General features: G+C 42.9%; 1 protein-coding gene across 3 annotated transcripts in view; it reads left to right on the top strand.

Moving 5' to 3' along the window:
* Positions 1-15,161, top strand: part of IFT88 (intraflagellar transport 88) — a 133,033-nt gene that overhangs the window by 96,236 nt on the left and 21,636 nt on the right. For all 3 annotated transcript variants that reach the window (XM_047852009.1, XM_047852018.1, XM_047852026.1), the window contains 3 exons: positions 369-434; positions 3,913-4,019; positions 12,155-12,221. In XM_047852009.1, coding sequence (XP_047707965.1) covers positions 369-434; positions 3,913-4,019; positions 12,155-12,221 — 240 coding nt within the window. The remainder of the gene's footprint in view (positions 1-368; positions 435-3,912; positions 4,020-12,154; positions 12,222-15,161) is intronic.

The raw sequence follows: 15,161 nt of genomic DNA on the forward strand, positions 1-15,161 counted from the left end.
TAAAAACTACCGAGAAAGGTTATTTTTCATCTTTTCCAACTAAGTGAATGACATTGAAATTAATGTTGGCTTATCACTTAGATTATTTTTAAAATAGTCAATTGTTCTTCTGAACTGATTTTTAATTTTTCGGAAATTGAATAGATCTTAATTTTTTACAACAATGTATTTTAAGCAGTAGAACTAAGTTTCAACCATCACCCGTTTACTCTCGCTCTCTTTTTCAAATTTCTTTTATCTGTACATTTTCTTCCAGAAGTTCTATTAAGAATGGTTTATATATGCTTGTGGCAAACATGGAAGTCTTCTTAATGTTATTAATTTTTACAATCTGTGAGTATGTTTTTTTCTCTTTTTCCTATTTATAGGTAACTACCAAAAAGCATTGGATACTTACAAGGATATTCACAGAAAATTTCCAGAAAATGTTGAATGTGAGTTTACATTTTATAACTTTAAAACTATAGGTTCTAACTCTTTATTGCCTTATGTATAATAATTATCTTTGCTATGGTAATTGCATAGATAGCTACCAGCCTATACTTTGTGACACATGTTTATACATGTGGTTATAGGATCAGAAAATTTGACTCTGCGAGTACATTTTATAGAATTTAGTCTTTGATGGATTTAAATATACCACTGGGTTCTCTTCAGTAGTAAACAGATCTGTATGTCAAAGTTTTATGAAATTTGAAAAATAAATTTTGGTTTATCATTGATTTGTTAAAGCTCATACTGTGGTATTTATAGAAAAGGCATTTTTAACTCTTCAGTTAGTATGCAACTTTTTGAGGTTGAAAAATACTTTGAGTTTATGAAAATAGAATGGTCATCTTGCTGATATGGATAGCAAATGAATTTTAATGTTACTTTAAGTTTAAAAAATTATGTTGCTATTTTGCTTATTTTCCTTTTGTGAAGCTAGCTTTGTAGAAAACACTCATTTATTTCTCCATCTTGTTGCACAGTGGGTTTGATGTAACCTAAAGCAATAATGTCAAGTATTAATGGGAGTACCAACAACAAAATCATGATCAAGAAAAACACAAAATAACCATATTCACATGCCACACACTGCCACTAAACAGTATTTGGCCCTGAATAGCCTTGCAGCTAAAAGAAAGAGAAAAATGTAATCAGTTATATAATCTTTGCTATTTACAAGGAAACAAAAAAGAATTCCTTGGGAAGAAGAAAACGTTTTCCAACTCTTCATTTATGTTGCATAGCAGAGAGAGACAGTAGGTCGTTGAAAGCTGTGGCGGCTCCTTGCTTTTGTGACATCCCCTCAGAAAATAAAATAACATGTTTGAAAAGACTTTTTAATTTTGTCCTTCAGTGACAGTGAACACTAAACAATACATTTCAGTTCAGTAAGACAAATCTGTTCTGTGTCAAGCTTTCCAGTGGCCCCGCCTGAGCCAGGGATGAGACGTACTACACGTTCCTTCATTAATATTTTTCTCCATTTGGCTTTTGTGAAAGGTCAACAGCACAGGGCTCGGAATTAATGGCCTTTGGTGGCAGCTTCGGAGCAAGGGCTTCTCTAATGCCAATCAGAAGCAGATCTGTTAACTGACAAATGCCATCGGGACACAGGCTACGTGGAATTACTTGTAAAACTTTAAAAAGCACAGATTTCTAGCCCAACCTACAGAGATTCTCCTTTAGGTTCTCAGTGGACCCGGATAGCTTTCATTTCCTGTTTCTTTTTTTAAAAAGCTTTTTATGGGAATCTTAATCTCAGTCACTTTAGGAAGCTTGGTGATTGAGAAATTGAGTGAGAGGTAACAGTACCATCTTGTTGTGAAAACGAAGAAGCCCAAACAGGCTGCTGGGCAGATGGTTCCCCTCCTTGGCACCACTGACATTTGGGAGCAGATAATTCTGTATTGTGGGAGGCCACCCCATGGGTTGTAGAACGTTGTAGCAGCTTCCCTGGCCTCTACCCACCAGACGCACGTAGCACGTCTACTGCCTCCTTACGAAAAGCAGAATGTCTCCAGACCGTGACAGGTGTCCCCTGGGGGACAGGATCGCTGCCGGTTGGGAACCACTGCTGAAGTCATGGCACCTGTGCACTGGACCAGGAGAGGGACAATCTCCAAGCAAGTCCAGATTTCTTTCTTCTTTTTTTTTTTTTTTAAGTTTATTGACTTATTTTGAGAGAGAGAGGGAGAGAGCACGCACGCAGGGGAGGAGCAGAGAGAGAGAGAGAGAGAGAGAGAATCCCAAGCAGGCTCTGTGCTGTCAGCAGGGAGCCTGATGCTGGGCTTGACCTCAAGAACCATGAGATCATGACCTGAGCTGAAATCAAGAGTCAGATGCTCAACTGACTGAGCCCAGGCACCCCCAAATTACTTTCTTTATTGAGAATTTAAGACTCACTCTAAGGGGTGCCTGGCTGGCTCAGTTGGTGGAGCATGTGACTCTTGATCTCTGGGCTGTGAGTTTGAGTCCCATGTTGGGTGTAGAGATTACTTAAAAAATGAAATCTTAAAAAAAAAAAAGATTCACTCTAAAAATTAAATCTATGCCATTAGGGAATGTTCAGGATGCTTTTGGCCTGTATAATTTTCAAGACAAATATAATTAATAGTCTGCCTTAGGGGCACCTGGGTGGCTCAGTCGGTTAAGCGTCCGACTTCGGCTTAGGTCATGATCTCACGGTCTGTGAGTTCGAGCCCCATGTCAGGCTCTGTGCTGACAGATCAGAGCCTGGGGCCTGCTTCAGATTCTGTGTCTCCCTCTCTCTCTGCCACTCCCCTATTCATGCTCTGTCTCTCTCTGTCTCAAAAATAAATAAACGTTAAAAAAAAAATGGAAAAAAAATGAAAAAAAAAAAGTCTGCCTTAATCTGCCTTAACTAGAGCTATAGAAAAAACATCTGCACCCATGTACTATCTCATTTTGAGCACAGTAGTTTTCTGATAAACCCAGCAGGATAATACATTCTTAAAATATATTCTTCAGTTATCAAAAATAACTCTAAAGAGTTCAGAGAACATCCACCAATAACAGTGACTTTTATTTCACATTAAATATTCATTTCCTAAGGGGCACCTGGGTGACTCAGCCGGTTAAGCATCCGACTTTGGCTCAGGTCATGATCTTAAGGTTTATGCGGTCAAGCTCTGTGTTGGGCTCTGTGCTGACAGTTCAAAGCCTGGAGCCTGCTTCAGATTCTGTTTCTCCTTCTCTCTCTGTGCTCCTTCCCCACTCACACTCTGCCTCTCTCTGTCTCTCAACGATAAATAAATGTTAAAAAAAATTTTTTTTAAATATTCCTAAACCATTCTTTCTGAGGATAGGTAGGTAAGAGAAATAATTAAGCATTATTTGTACAATATATGTAAATTACCTCCTTATTGTGAATTATTAAGACAAATGTACACATAGGCAATTTATATAATAACATGTGATATTTTAAATTATTTTAGTACTACTCCTTTTGCAACATTTTAGTGGTCATGAATTGCTGACTTATTTACAAGTTCTTAGGGAGGATGCTACAGTGTTGGTAATATAGCACTATCGATGTGGCCGAAAGACCGATGAAAACTCCTAGGAAGAGAAAGACAAAAAACAAAACGTCTAATAGATCGGTAGTCATAAGTAGAGGAAAGGAAAAGCAGATAAGGAAATAAAGAGTATGGGAAGGGCCCTAAATGTAGATCATGTGGTCTGTCCTGAGGGCAGGACAGGTGGAGAGAGTCCTCCCTGTAGGTCCTCTTTCAGGGAAGTCCCGTTCTCTTAGGGCCAGTGAGTACGAAGTGTAGGTTAATTTTTGATGAAAACAAATACTGTTTGTGAGCATCATTCCTCCTTGTGTCCCAAAAGACGATTCATTGATTTCTTATACTTTCAACCCTGCATTAATATTTTTCTACATCTGTTTTTACAATTTAGGTCTGCGCTTCTTGGTTCGTCTCTGCACGGATATTGGATTAAAAGAAGTTCAAGAATATGCAACAAAACTTAAGAGATTGGAAAAAATGAAAGAAATAAGGGAACAGGTATCACATATGGGCCAAAATCTACTGTCTGTTAATTTTCTTTTTTTTAATTTTTTTTTCAACGTTTTTATTTATTTTTGGGACAGAGAGAGACAGAGCATGAACGGGGGAAGGGCAGAGAGAAAGGGAGACACAGAATCGGAAACAGGCTCCAGGCTCTGAGCCATCAGCCCAGAGCCTGACGCGGGGCTCGAACTCATGGACCGCGAGATCGTGACCTGGCTGAAGTCGGATGCTTAACCGACTGCGCCACCCAGGCGCCCCTGTCTGTTAATTTTCAAAATGTCAGCCTTCTGTAGCTCAAATGAGTGACGCTGGGTTCTTCTATCAGTAAAAAAAAAGTTGAAATTTTTTTCTGCTATGACATAAAAGGAGAAACAACTAATATTCTAGTTTGAGGATAAAATTCTATCAAGAATCAATTCTTTTTTTTTTTTTTAAGTTTCTTTTTTTTTTTTTTAATTTTTTTTTCAACGTTTTTATTTATTTTTGGGACAGAGAGAGACAGAGCATGAATGGGGGAGGGGCAGAGAGAGAGGGAGACACAGAATCGGAAACAGGCTCCAGGCTCCGAGCCATCAGCCCAGAGCCCGACGCGGGGCTCGAACTCACGGACCGCGAGATCGTGACCTGGCTGAAGTCGGACGCTCAACCGACTGCGCCACCCAGGCGCCCCTTTAAGTTTCTTTTTGAGACAGAGAGAGTGAAGTGGGAAGGGGCAGAGAGAGAGGGAGACAGAAAATCCCAGGCAGGACAGCATGGAACCCGACTCAGGGCCCAACTTGGGGTCCATCGCAGGGCTCGATCCCACGAACTATGAGATCGTGACCTGAGTGGAAATAGAGAGTCCACCAAGAGTCCACCAACTAAACCACCCAGGTGCCCCAAGAACCAGTTCCTAACAGGAGGAAGTGCAACAGAGTCAGCCTACTGTAGTGGATGGTTGGTTACTCTCAGACATCGTTGTAACTTTCCACAAAGCAGAATAACTTGCAGGTTAATTTATAGAATTAATTTCAGTTGGAGGGCCCTGTGACCCATGGAAATTAAGAGGAAATCATGTAACAATAGTACTTTTTCTTTAAGCTGTTTCATTATGTAGTAGACCATGGCTCTGAGAATAGTATTAATATGCATGGAAGCTTTTTAAGTTTTATTTCTGTGTTTCTTGCAGTATGTGGAATAGCAGTGTTCTCATTTTTACTTTTTGAAGAGAATAGTCTCCCCTAAGTTTGAGCCTAGAATATTTAACATGGTCTTTGAGTGTCTGCCTTAAATAGAAAGAAAATACGTTCTTTAAGGTTAGACTTTATCAAGAATTTAATTATCTTGGATAATTAAGTCTAAGTTCCATATTTGCTTTCAAAATGTGGTTAACTTTAAATTGTCTTTGCTTTGAAGATGTGATCTGATGGTTTTAGTCTTTATTCTCTTGTGTAAAGTATCAGTTGTAAAAGGATTATGAACATGACATAGATTTTTACCTTAAAAATCCTATAAAATACCAAGTTGTTATTAATGCGATGCTAGGGTATATAGTTTAAAACCTGCTGTCAAGACCAATTTACTACCATATACCCACTGGTAAATCAGGTAACCCGCGTGCAAGTTTTGTAAAATTAAACAGGTATAAATGAAAGTTCAAATTATCATAAGTGTCATCATAATCACTGCTAAATTTGTCCCATTAAGAAGAATCCAAAAGAAGTATATATCTCAAACCAAGAACATTCTTTGGAGCTTAAATTCGTTGTAAAGTTACTTAGTACAGATCCATGGAGGTATGTGGAAAGGGTCACATTCTTAAGACTTCTGACGTTTCACCATCAGGAGTTTAAGTTGATGCTGAACAGAGAACACACAAAAGAGACACACTACACTCCTCACAACTTACAGCCTTAAACGGGGCGACTGGCATCTCTGGTTTAGCAGACTTTGGTGCAGGCTCGTTTTACACAGTGAGCAGCTGCCTTGAACTCCTGGGACTTGTCTTGCAGCTGGCTCACAAGGGATCCTAACTCCAGCTGTAGGAAACCCCGATTCCAGGGAGTCCCTGGGGAATGAACTTGAGGGATAAAGACCAAAACATGGCCCCTTTAAACTGATGCAGAGTTGCTTCTGCATGATTTTCTTTTCGCCCAGTTTCCCCACGTTGGGTTGCATCGGGTCGATACCGTGCTCTGGTTTGGGTCTTCACAGTGCTTCACCTTTACGTTGGCGTCCTGTCTCCCTTTGCTTTTTCTTTTCCCTCGCCCTCCTTCCTGTATGCATCCTCTCTCTGTGGTGTCAAACTCTTTCTTGCTCGGGCTGTTACGGGGCTAATATTCTTGTGGACTGTTGGTTCTTACTACTATGAATGAATATGTGACTTACACTGAGACTGCTTTTCCTTTGTGATGAGTACTCTGTCGATTGATTCCTCTCCCATCAAAATATTTATATATTCGTTGAGTATAGTCTACTTTTATCTGTTTCTCTCATATATCTGACATCCTTGCACTGTCCTCACTAAAATAATTCCCTAATGACTTAATTAAGAGTACTTTGGTGGGGCGCCTGGGTGGCTCAGTCGGTGAAGCATCCGACTTCGGCTCAGGTCATGATCTCTCGGTTTGTGAGTTCGAGCCCCATGTCGGACTCTGGGCTGAGAGCTCAGAGCCTGGAGCCTGTTTCAAATTCTGTGTCTTCCTCTCTCGCTGTGCCCCTCTCATGCTCATGCTCTGTCTCTCCCTGTCCCTCAATAATAAATAAACATTAAAAAAAAAAAAAGAAGACTTCAGTAAAATCATATGAGTTACTATTGATGCATTTAGATCATCCAGTGTTTCTCTTACTTACTTACTCTAATTATTAATGTCTCAGTGTGCTGGAGCAGTGCCTCTTTTGGTAATATTATGTCACTGCTCTCACTGTAATCTGTATAAAACCCAAGGTCACTTAGATGTCTTCTCTCATTATAGCTTCTTCTTAATATCTTCCCTTAAATGTTACTGCTTAATCTTACTTGAAAGTGAAAGTCACAGCCCTCATGCACAAAGTACTCTCTTTTCAGTGCCCTTGGAATCAGTTTCTCTGTTCTTTGGTACTCCTCATTAAATCTTTCTCACTTATGTTTTGCTTATAAATGCAAAGTGGAGAGATGCCTGGGTGGCTCAGTCAGTTGTGTCCAACTTCGGCTCAGGTCATGATCTCATGGTGCGTGAGTTCGAGCCCTGCATCGGGCTCTGTGCTGACAGCCCGGAGCCTGCTTTGGATCCTCTGTCCCCTCTTTCTCTGCTCCTCCCACACTTGCTCTCTCTATCTCAAAAATGAGTATACAAAAAAAATGCAAAGTGGAGGAGAAAAAATAGTGGAAAAGAAAGGTCCTAGGAAGAAGAGACTAAAAGAATTCTCACTATTTGAGAGTTAATTTCTCTTTTGATTGTTGTGTGTTCAATTTCAGTTTGTGTTTCTTGAATTGTGAGCCCGTGGGGCAGAGCATTCTATTTCCTGGCTTGCACAGTACGGAAAACACTATTAGTTTCGAAGCAAAGTATAGTAAATAAACTTCTGAATCAAGGGCACTCTCCTTTTCTAAATTTGAACTTAAAACTTGTTACTTTTTCTGTGTGTTTCTTGTTTAGAATCTGCCCCCATGCAGAAACTTAACATCTTTCGATGTAATTAGAATTTCTTTATGTAATTATTGTTACATAAATTGTCTGCATGATACAATCTACTATTACACAGGTAGATATGTCTTGATTTCTTTAAACATTTATGCATTGTTAGATATCTTTTTTAAAGTCGGTAACTCTCTATGACCACTCTAATTTTGTTGTTTCTTCCTGAAGAAGAGCACTTCCATATTGTGAACTGGAGACAGTTTGTGAAACAGACATGTAATTGAAAGCAGGAAGGGGCACGTGGGTGGCTCAGTCCTTTAAGCTTGGGACTCGACTTTGGCTCAGGTCATGATCTCATGGTCAGGAGAATGAGCCCATGTGGGGCGCTGTGCTGACAGTGTGGAGCCTGCTTGGGATCCTCTCTGCCCCTCTGCCCCCCTCTCTCAAAATAAATAAATAAACATTAAAAACAATAGGAAAGCAGGGATATCAGAGATAATCACATCAAATCTTTACCTGGAGCTGCTGATAGGAAAACAAAGTGGACCCCCAGTCTGTGTCCCTTCCTTTCCTCTTGAAGTGCTAATAATGGTAGAAGTTTGGCAGCAGGAAGGAAAAGAAGTGAAGAGGCTGGATGAATGTTTGTGAATGATTAGCACTCTTGTGGTTCTGGTTACAGTTTCCCCTTCAATTCTACTTGGTAACATCTGCTTGACGAGACGGTAAAATAGCAACAGCTAACGCTTGCTGAGTGCGTGACGAGAACAGGCCCTGTTATGAACATTGTATGTGTAACAACTGACTTAACCATTGCCGCAGTCCTAGGGTGTTGGGTATAGTTTCATTATTACTTTTTTTTTTTAACAGATGAGAAAACTGAGAACCATGGTGGCTAAGTCCCTTCCTCTAGGTCACACGGCTATTGGGGGCAGCCCTAGGCTTCAAATCCAGGTTCCTAACTACTGTGCCTTACCACCTTATGAAAAGTAGGGGAAGCAGATGATCCCAATAATTATTTTCAGCTGATATATAGTTCTTACTTACTCTGCACGCAAAAAGTTGGTAAATTAAAATGGCAAAAGTATAACTCCATAATTTGATTAGGATGGGGGTCTCAAACTAGTGCTATTCAAGCATGGTCTGTGGGCTAGTACAGCCTCAGAATCACTTGGGCACATCTTAGAATTACAAAGTCGTGGGCCCCATCCCAGACCTACCAAAACCCTACCCCAGAGTTAAATTCAAGAATCTGCATATGTGTTTTTAAACAAATTCTCCGGGTATTTTTATATTCACTAAAGTCTGAAAAGCACTTGTGTAAAGTTTATGCTCCCACAGGGTCATCATGCAAATGGTCAAATACCAGCTCAGGATATGGAATCTGATATAAGGGAGGGGGGCAGGAAATAGATATAAATCAGGTCATGGATTTTTAAAAATTGTTTAAAATGGGAAAGGTTTTATGTAGACCTAAGAAAGAGAGATAAATTGATTCAGGTTTATGGGAGCCAGGATAGTGTATCTCCCTGAGCCCCTAACTCCTATTTTAAAGGAGTTAAAGCCAGAAATTTATTTATTTAGACTGGTTTTTCAGAGAACTTCTTCTCTTCCTTGAACTTTTATGGAAAAAGAAGACTGTTCTCCCCTTGGTGCTAAGAGGAATATTTTACACATTGTGTATTCATTAGTGCCATCAGTGAGCAATTCTAAACACTGGGCTGTTGGCCAGGCAAGAAAGACCTGTGCATGTCTGGCTGCTGTGGGCCTGGAGCAGTGTGAACTGGCCCCAGGAGCTGGGGGCCTCATAGAATTGCTGTGTTTTAAAGATGTTTTATGTTTCTTCTTCACTGAACACACAAAAAAATCAGCTTCCAGGCATTCTGCCAAACTTAACTCTATGTCTGGAAAAGAACAAAATGGGAAGAGCAGGAATTGAAGACTGAGCAATCGAAATACAAAAAGGAGGAGAAAAACATCAGCCGAAATGCAAAAGATTAGAGAAGAGAGAGAGTATGCAAGATTCAGTGTGGTGGAGTTCATTGATTTTCAGCAGCAAATAGGTGTTCAGTTGGAAGAGAATAAAAACCCACGTTCTCGGGGCGCCTGGGTGGCTCAGTCGGTTGAGCGTCCGACTTCGGCTCGGGTCATGATCTCATAGCTCATGAGTTTGAGACCCGCGCTGGGCTCTGTGCTGATGGCTCGGAGCCTGGAGCCTGCTTCAGATTCTGTGTCTCCTTCTCTCTCTGCTCGCTCTCTCTCAAAGGTAAATAAACATTTACAAAAAACCTAAAAACCACGTTCTCTACCCACGGGAGCGTGGTGAAGGAGAAGGACCAGCAGGCGGGACCCTGAGTGTGAGGAGGGCGTGGGTGCTGGTAAGCACACTGAGTGAGCAGCCACCTGGGTCACAGGGGAGTCGCCCTAGGATGAGAGTGGAGCTGAACCCGAAGGGGTGAGTCGTTGCTGGAAAGGAGGTGAGGAAAGGCATGGCAGGCAGAGGAGGTACCAGATGGAGGCTGGCCCCTCCAAGGGATGCAAGCTGGCTGTTATTCACAAAGTACGAGGGGCAGTCAGTTTCCAAAGATGCAAAGGACCGAACGTGATGTATGGAACACGTGCTTGCTCCGTGGGCCGTGCGGGCGGAGGCTGAGCCAGCAGTGGGGCTCTGGCACCGTCGTGTGCTTACGTGACATGTGTCCGGCAGAGCACGGTGTCCTGGGAGTAGGAGAGAAAGAAGAGAGGTCGTTGAATCAAGCCAGCTTTTAGGTTTCTCTTGGTGAGTGGAGCAGAGAGACAGGTGGGCAAGCCAAGTGTCTGGAGGTCCTGACGTGGACGTCCTTCAAGTGCTGGGGTGTGTCTAGGCTAGAAATAAAGCGAGTATTCAGGGGATTAGTTAGGAAGAGATGGACGAGAGCCACAAGATTGGGGAGTTCTAGATGGGAGCAAGGAACAGGTGGAATGGGGCGAAGAATGTGGTGATCGTGGAGAGTGCTCACTCTCCTAAATTGTCCTGTTCTAAACGTATGGTCACTAAAGCAACTGCAAGATCTTTTCTCACGTTTGATTTGAAAAACCTTCAGGTCACACAGGCATGTGTATCTATGAGTTTATTTTAGTATCGTATAGGTCTTTTGCATATGCTAGAAATAATCTTCAGAAAGATGAAAAACAAGTTTTGAAATAAAATCTGATTACAGACATTAAAATTTTTATTTTGTTATATCACCTTTAGATTTTCAAGAGAAGGGGCAAAGGGGAGAGATGGGGTTTCAAGGGAGGTTTCTTTTTAACAGGAGAAATTTGGGCATATTTACATATATTTGAAAGTACTGAGTGTTTCATTTTAGAGAAATGAGTTATTGAAATCTTTTTTCTTCCTAGCCGATCACAATGTCAGTAACCTGTAATCTGTGATCTGATAATTCAGAATTCACTGGGGAATAAATGATTTGTCTTTTGAATCAGATATGAAATTTTGCTTATATTATTGAAGATCTAAATAAGGTACCAATCTATGTTTAAAATTTTAATTTAGTTGTGGAGTAAATAATTATCAAAAGCTGTCTGACTCTCTTCACTAACTACCCTGTCTCTCTAAACACAGCATTAGGCATATGGGAATCTGGCAGTGTGACCTGAGACAGATTCAGTGTCGATACAAAAAGTATAACTCCTAAGCAAAACACAAAGTAACCGTAAATTGCTTCAAAAAACCTAAGAATGAATGTCACAGCTTGGAGATATTTCTTATGTTTTAAGGGTAAGCTTGTACCTAAGAAAGTGGACTATTAAGCAGATCTTAAGTATTTTGTGAGATTTTAATAGTTCTTTTATTATGGAGGTTGAATTTCAAAGTTTACCTTTTTTCCCCCCAAAATAGTACAAGTCCAGCCATTACAGAGTAGAACTAACGCAGGATATAGCCCTTCGGTGGGTTCCCTCCTCCCCTCCCACCCCCCGGTCTAAGACCTCAACCTTCACCTCAGGAGCATATTTGCTTTATAAGCAGTGGTTACGCTGCACCTGAGTGCAAGTGCCCCCTGGGTATTTACTAAGGCCTGAGGACCCTGGGGGAGGGCAGGCTGGGAACCCTTTGTTTACAGAACAACTTCGTCTTTTCTCTCATAGAATCAAGGTAAGGAGCAGTGTGCACCCAGCTCTTAGGGCAGTAGGAGCAGTAAGTCTTAAGCGCTACACAGTAACGTTAATTGAAAAAATCAACATTTAGGAGCACCTGCATGGCTCAGTTGGTTAGGCACCGACTCTTGATTTTGGCTCAGGTCACGATCTCACCGTTCCTTCAGTTCGAGCCCTGTGTAGGGCTCCACGCTGACGGTGTGGAGCCTGCTTGGGATTCTGCCTTCCTCTCTCTCTGCCCCTCCCTTGCTCGCTCTCTCTCTCTCTCTCTCTCTCTCTCTCTCTTTCTGTCTCAAAGATAAATAAATAAGCTTTAAAAAAAAATCAGCGTTTAGTTATATTCACCTTCAAGGGAATATCATTCCTTCTTTTAAACTCATCTTCTTGTTCTAGCGCGTAAGGTCTGGCAGAGATGGCGGCGGGGGCTCCCGCAGCAGAAGAGAGGGCAGTGCCGGCAGTGGTGAGTATTTCCTGTTTCCTTGACGTACTGGATTTGACCGACGTCTAGCCCACGGGCTTCTTGAAACGTCTTGAATAATCAGAAAGAACGCCTTTTGTTCTGTACGCAGTAAAACCTCACTTATTCCAATTAATTTTGTAAGCATTCTGTTATGTGAATGATGGCGAATGTCAGTGGATTTTACTTCTTCGGTAAGCACACCTGTTTTTGCTAAGTGGTTAATAAATAAGGTCACGCTGAATAGATTACCATAGATGTCCATGCTCACGAGGTTTTACTGTGTTACATTTTGTTAATTTACCTTTTAGGGCAGTGCGATGAGAAGTAAGATGGCCTTCTAGAATGCTGGCAGTGCTGAGTATACTTTAGTGTAGAAATCGTGCCAGTCTGGGCATTAGGAGACGTGATTCTAGTTCCTGTCTTGATCACGACAGCCGTCTCCCTTTGGACCGGCCACATAAATGCCGTAGGCTTTAAGTGATTTCTAAATTTGTTTGCATCGCTCAGTTCCTTGACTTCGACCACTTGTCACAGCATTACTTAGTAACAAGGTTGTTAAGTTTTCCTTCCCGTTTTCCTCATCATCAAAATCTGCCTTCTCTGTCCACGTCAGAGGAATAGTGTAAGTTAAACTTAGTAGAAATTTGGTGGTTTTAAAGAAACGGATCGGAAAAATAAAGGCTAAGTTGGGATGTGTAAATACACGTACATTCTCTCATATCTGTACGTCGCACTGCCCTGCAGACGTGACCCGGGTCCATGCCCCCGCCCAGCTCCACCCCTCCTCTCTTTGGGGTGTAGGCGTCAGGGCAGAGACAGTGTAAGGCGTAGTTCGGGTAGGCCTTTATTTCATTCATTCGCAAACGCTTATTAGATGCATACCAGGTGCCAGATAAAGACTGTGCTAAGTGCCAGAGGCATAGGGATGAGTAAAACACGGTCCCTGTGCTCAGGGAAATTAAAATCTAGTTGGAAGGACACTCCGGTCTCAGGCGCTGCTGAGAATGCTACTGACTTTCCTGGGGATACAGACTGCAGCTGGGACAAAGATTCTTTCCTGAGATCTGAGCTCTGCTTGGCCAGATGGGTTTAAGCAGTTACGATCATCAGGGGCGTCTCGTTCTAGCAAGACAGTTTGATTCTCTGAGGATCAGTCCGGCTTTTCCAGCTGAACCTCACAGTCCTCGCCTGTTTACCCTCAGGTCCCAGGAGTAGTTACCCACGGCCTCAGAAAGTAGCGGCTGCCGCCTGCAGTCTGTGTCCCACGCATGCCAAGGGCGGTTTGCCGCGTCGAGGAGTAGCCATTTCCTACCTCGTCAGCCCCCCCCCCGTGGTCGTGATGGGCGTCGACGTTCCCATACTGTCCCCTGACCCTCAGATGTGGCCTCCGCTCTGTTACCCCTGCCCCACCCCTGCTTCAGTGTGTTCACTCAGCTCTCTGGGGTTGGATTTAACCGAGTCCTGGGTCTGAAAGATCTGTCCCAGCAGTTCTCATAAGCAGGCGACGGCCAAGCAGGCCTGCAGCCTCTTATCCAAAGTCTGTGGGGCCAAGCGTGTTGTGGAATTCAGCATCTTTTGGAGTTCAGAAACCTTCTGTGGTGCTTTACCCATATATAATACCCGTGGGATGCACCTCACAATCAGACAGAACTGTTACTGACTCGGGAAAACACATGGGTAATTACACTAAGGTTAAATAATGGCTAAAAATAGCTTCAGGTCAAGTCGGGCTTTATGCCCATGAAGTTTACATATTGCCACCTGAAGACTTGGCTTTCCGACCTCTTTGGAACTGGGAGTTGTGGAGAGGGATCATGGACTTGCATGTACCAGCAATGTCCCTAGTGGCGAAGGGTCGGCACACAAGGCTGTGGGCATCAGCTGAGAGGAACGTGGAAGGTTCAGCAGACTCTCGCGGCTGCTGCTTCATCCTTGCTCTTAGGAAGCAGGCGGCCTGTGATAGGAGCTTTTCTTGAAATTGAGTGTCCCTTCAGGAGTCATTGTCTTGGTAACCCTAGCAAAGTGTTAAGTGTTTATCGAAGTTCTTTATTAAAGCTTATTAAAGATGGATTCACCATCTTCCAAGTTTTTTACACTTCCCTCTAAAAATCTTAAACTCAGAGGCGCCTGGGTGGCTCAGTCACTTAAGCCTCCGACTCTTGATCTGGGCTCAGGTCATGAGCTTACGGTTTGTGAGATCAAGCCCCTCGCTGGGGGCTTGGGGCCTGCTTAGGGTTCTCGCTCTCCCTGTCTGCCCCTCCCGCACACACATATGTACATGCTCTCTCAAAAAAAAATCAACTTTTTTTAGTGTGAGATTCAAACAAAGTAATTATAAAAAAATCAAAATCTGAAGTTCAGAGTCACCAGCCAGTCCCTCCCAGAACGACTCCCAGCAGTCTTGTATTAAGTTCTCAGAGCCTTCTCTGGTAATTCACAAGCTTGCAGAATGTTGCCAGTGTTAGCCTCTAGACCTGAGCCTGAGTTACCCGGATGTCTTCAGCTTGAAGTCTGCTTCAGAAACATCAGGACCTCCTAACAGGATGCCAGGGCGTGCCCGGTTGGTGCTGAAGCGGAGCCCAGAGGACAGCGTCCCCAGTTCCACCCCAAGAAACTCTGCCCAGACCGTCGTCTGCCTCTCACAAACATCGGAAGGATCAGCGTGTGCCTCAGAGGCCACTGAGGGGCCAGACCCTCCGACACCGAGAGTTTTGCTCAGCCTCCCGAGGTGACCTCTCCCCAGTGAGACTCCTTAAACCACACCGTGTCTCAGAACACATGCAGCGCCTCAGCTGGGCCTGGCGCCTCCACCGCAGTCAGGGTCAGGGTAGCAGAGGCAGATGGCTGAGGCCGCCCGGGATCTGACAACCGAGCGCAGAGAGGGAGAGGCCTTGCCGTTCCAAATTCGCCTCCTGGCCCTGGCCCTGGCCCTCACCCCCT

Source organism: Prionailurus viverrinus, chromosome A1, assembly GCF_022837055.1.
Source record: "Prionailurus viverrinus isolate Anna chromosome A1, UM_Priviv_1.0, whole genome shotgun sequence".
NCBI classification, from domain to species: Eukaryota; Metazoa; Chordata; class Mammalia; order Carnivora; family Felidae; genus Prionailurus; species Prionailurus viverrinus.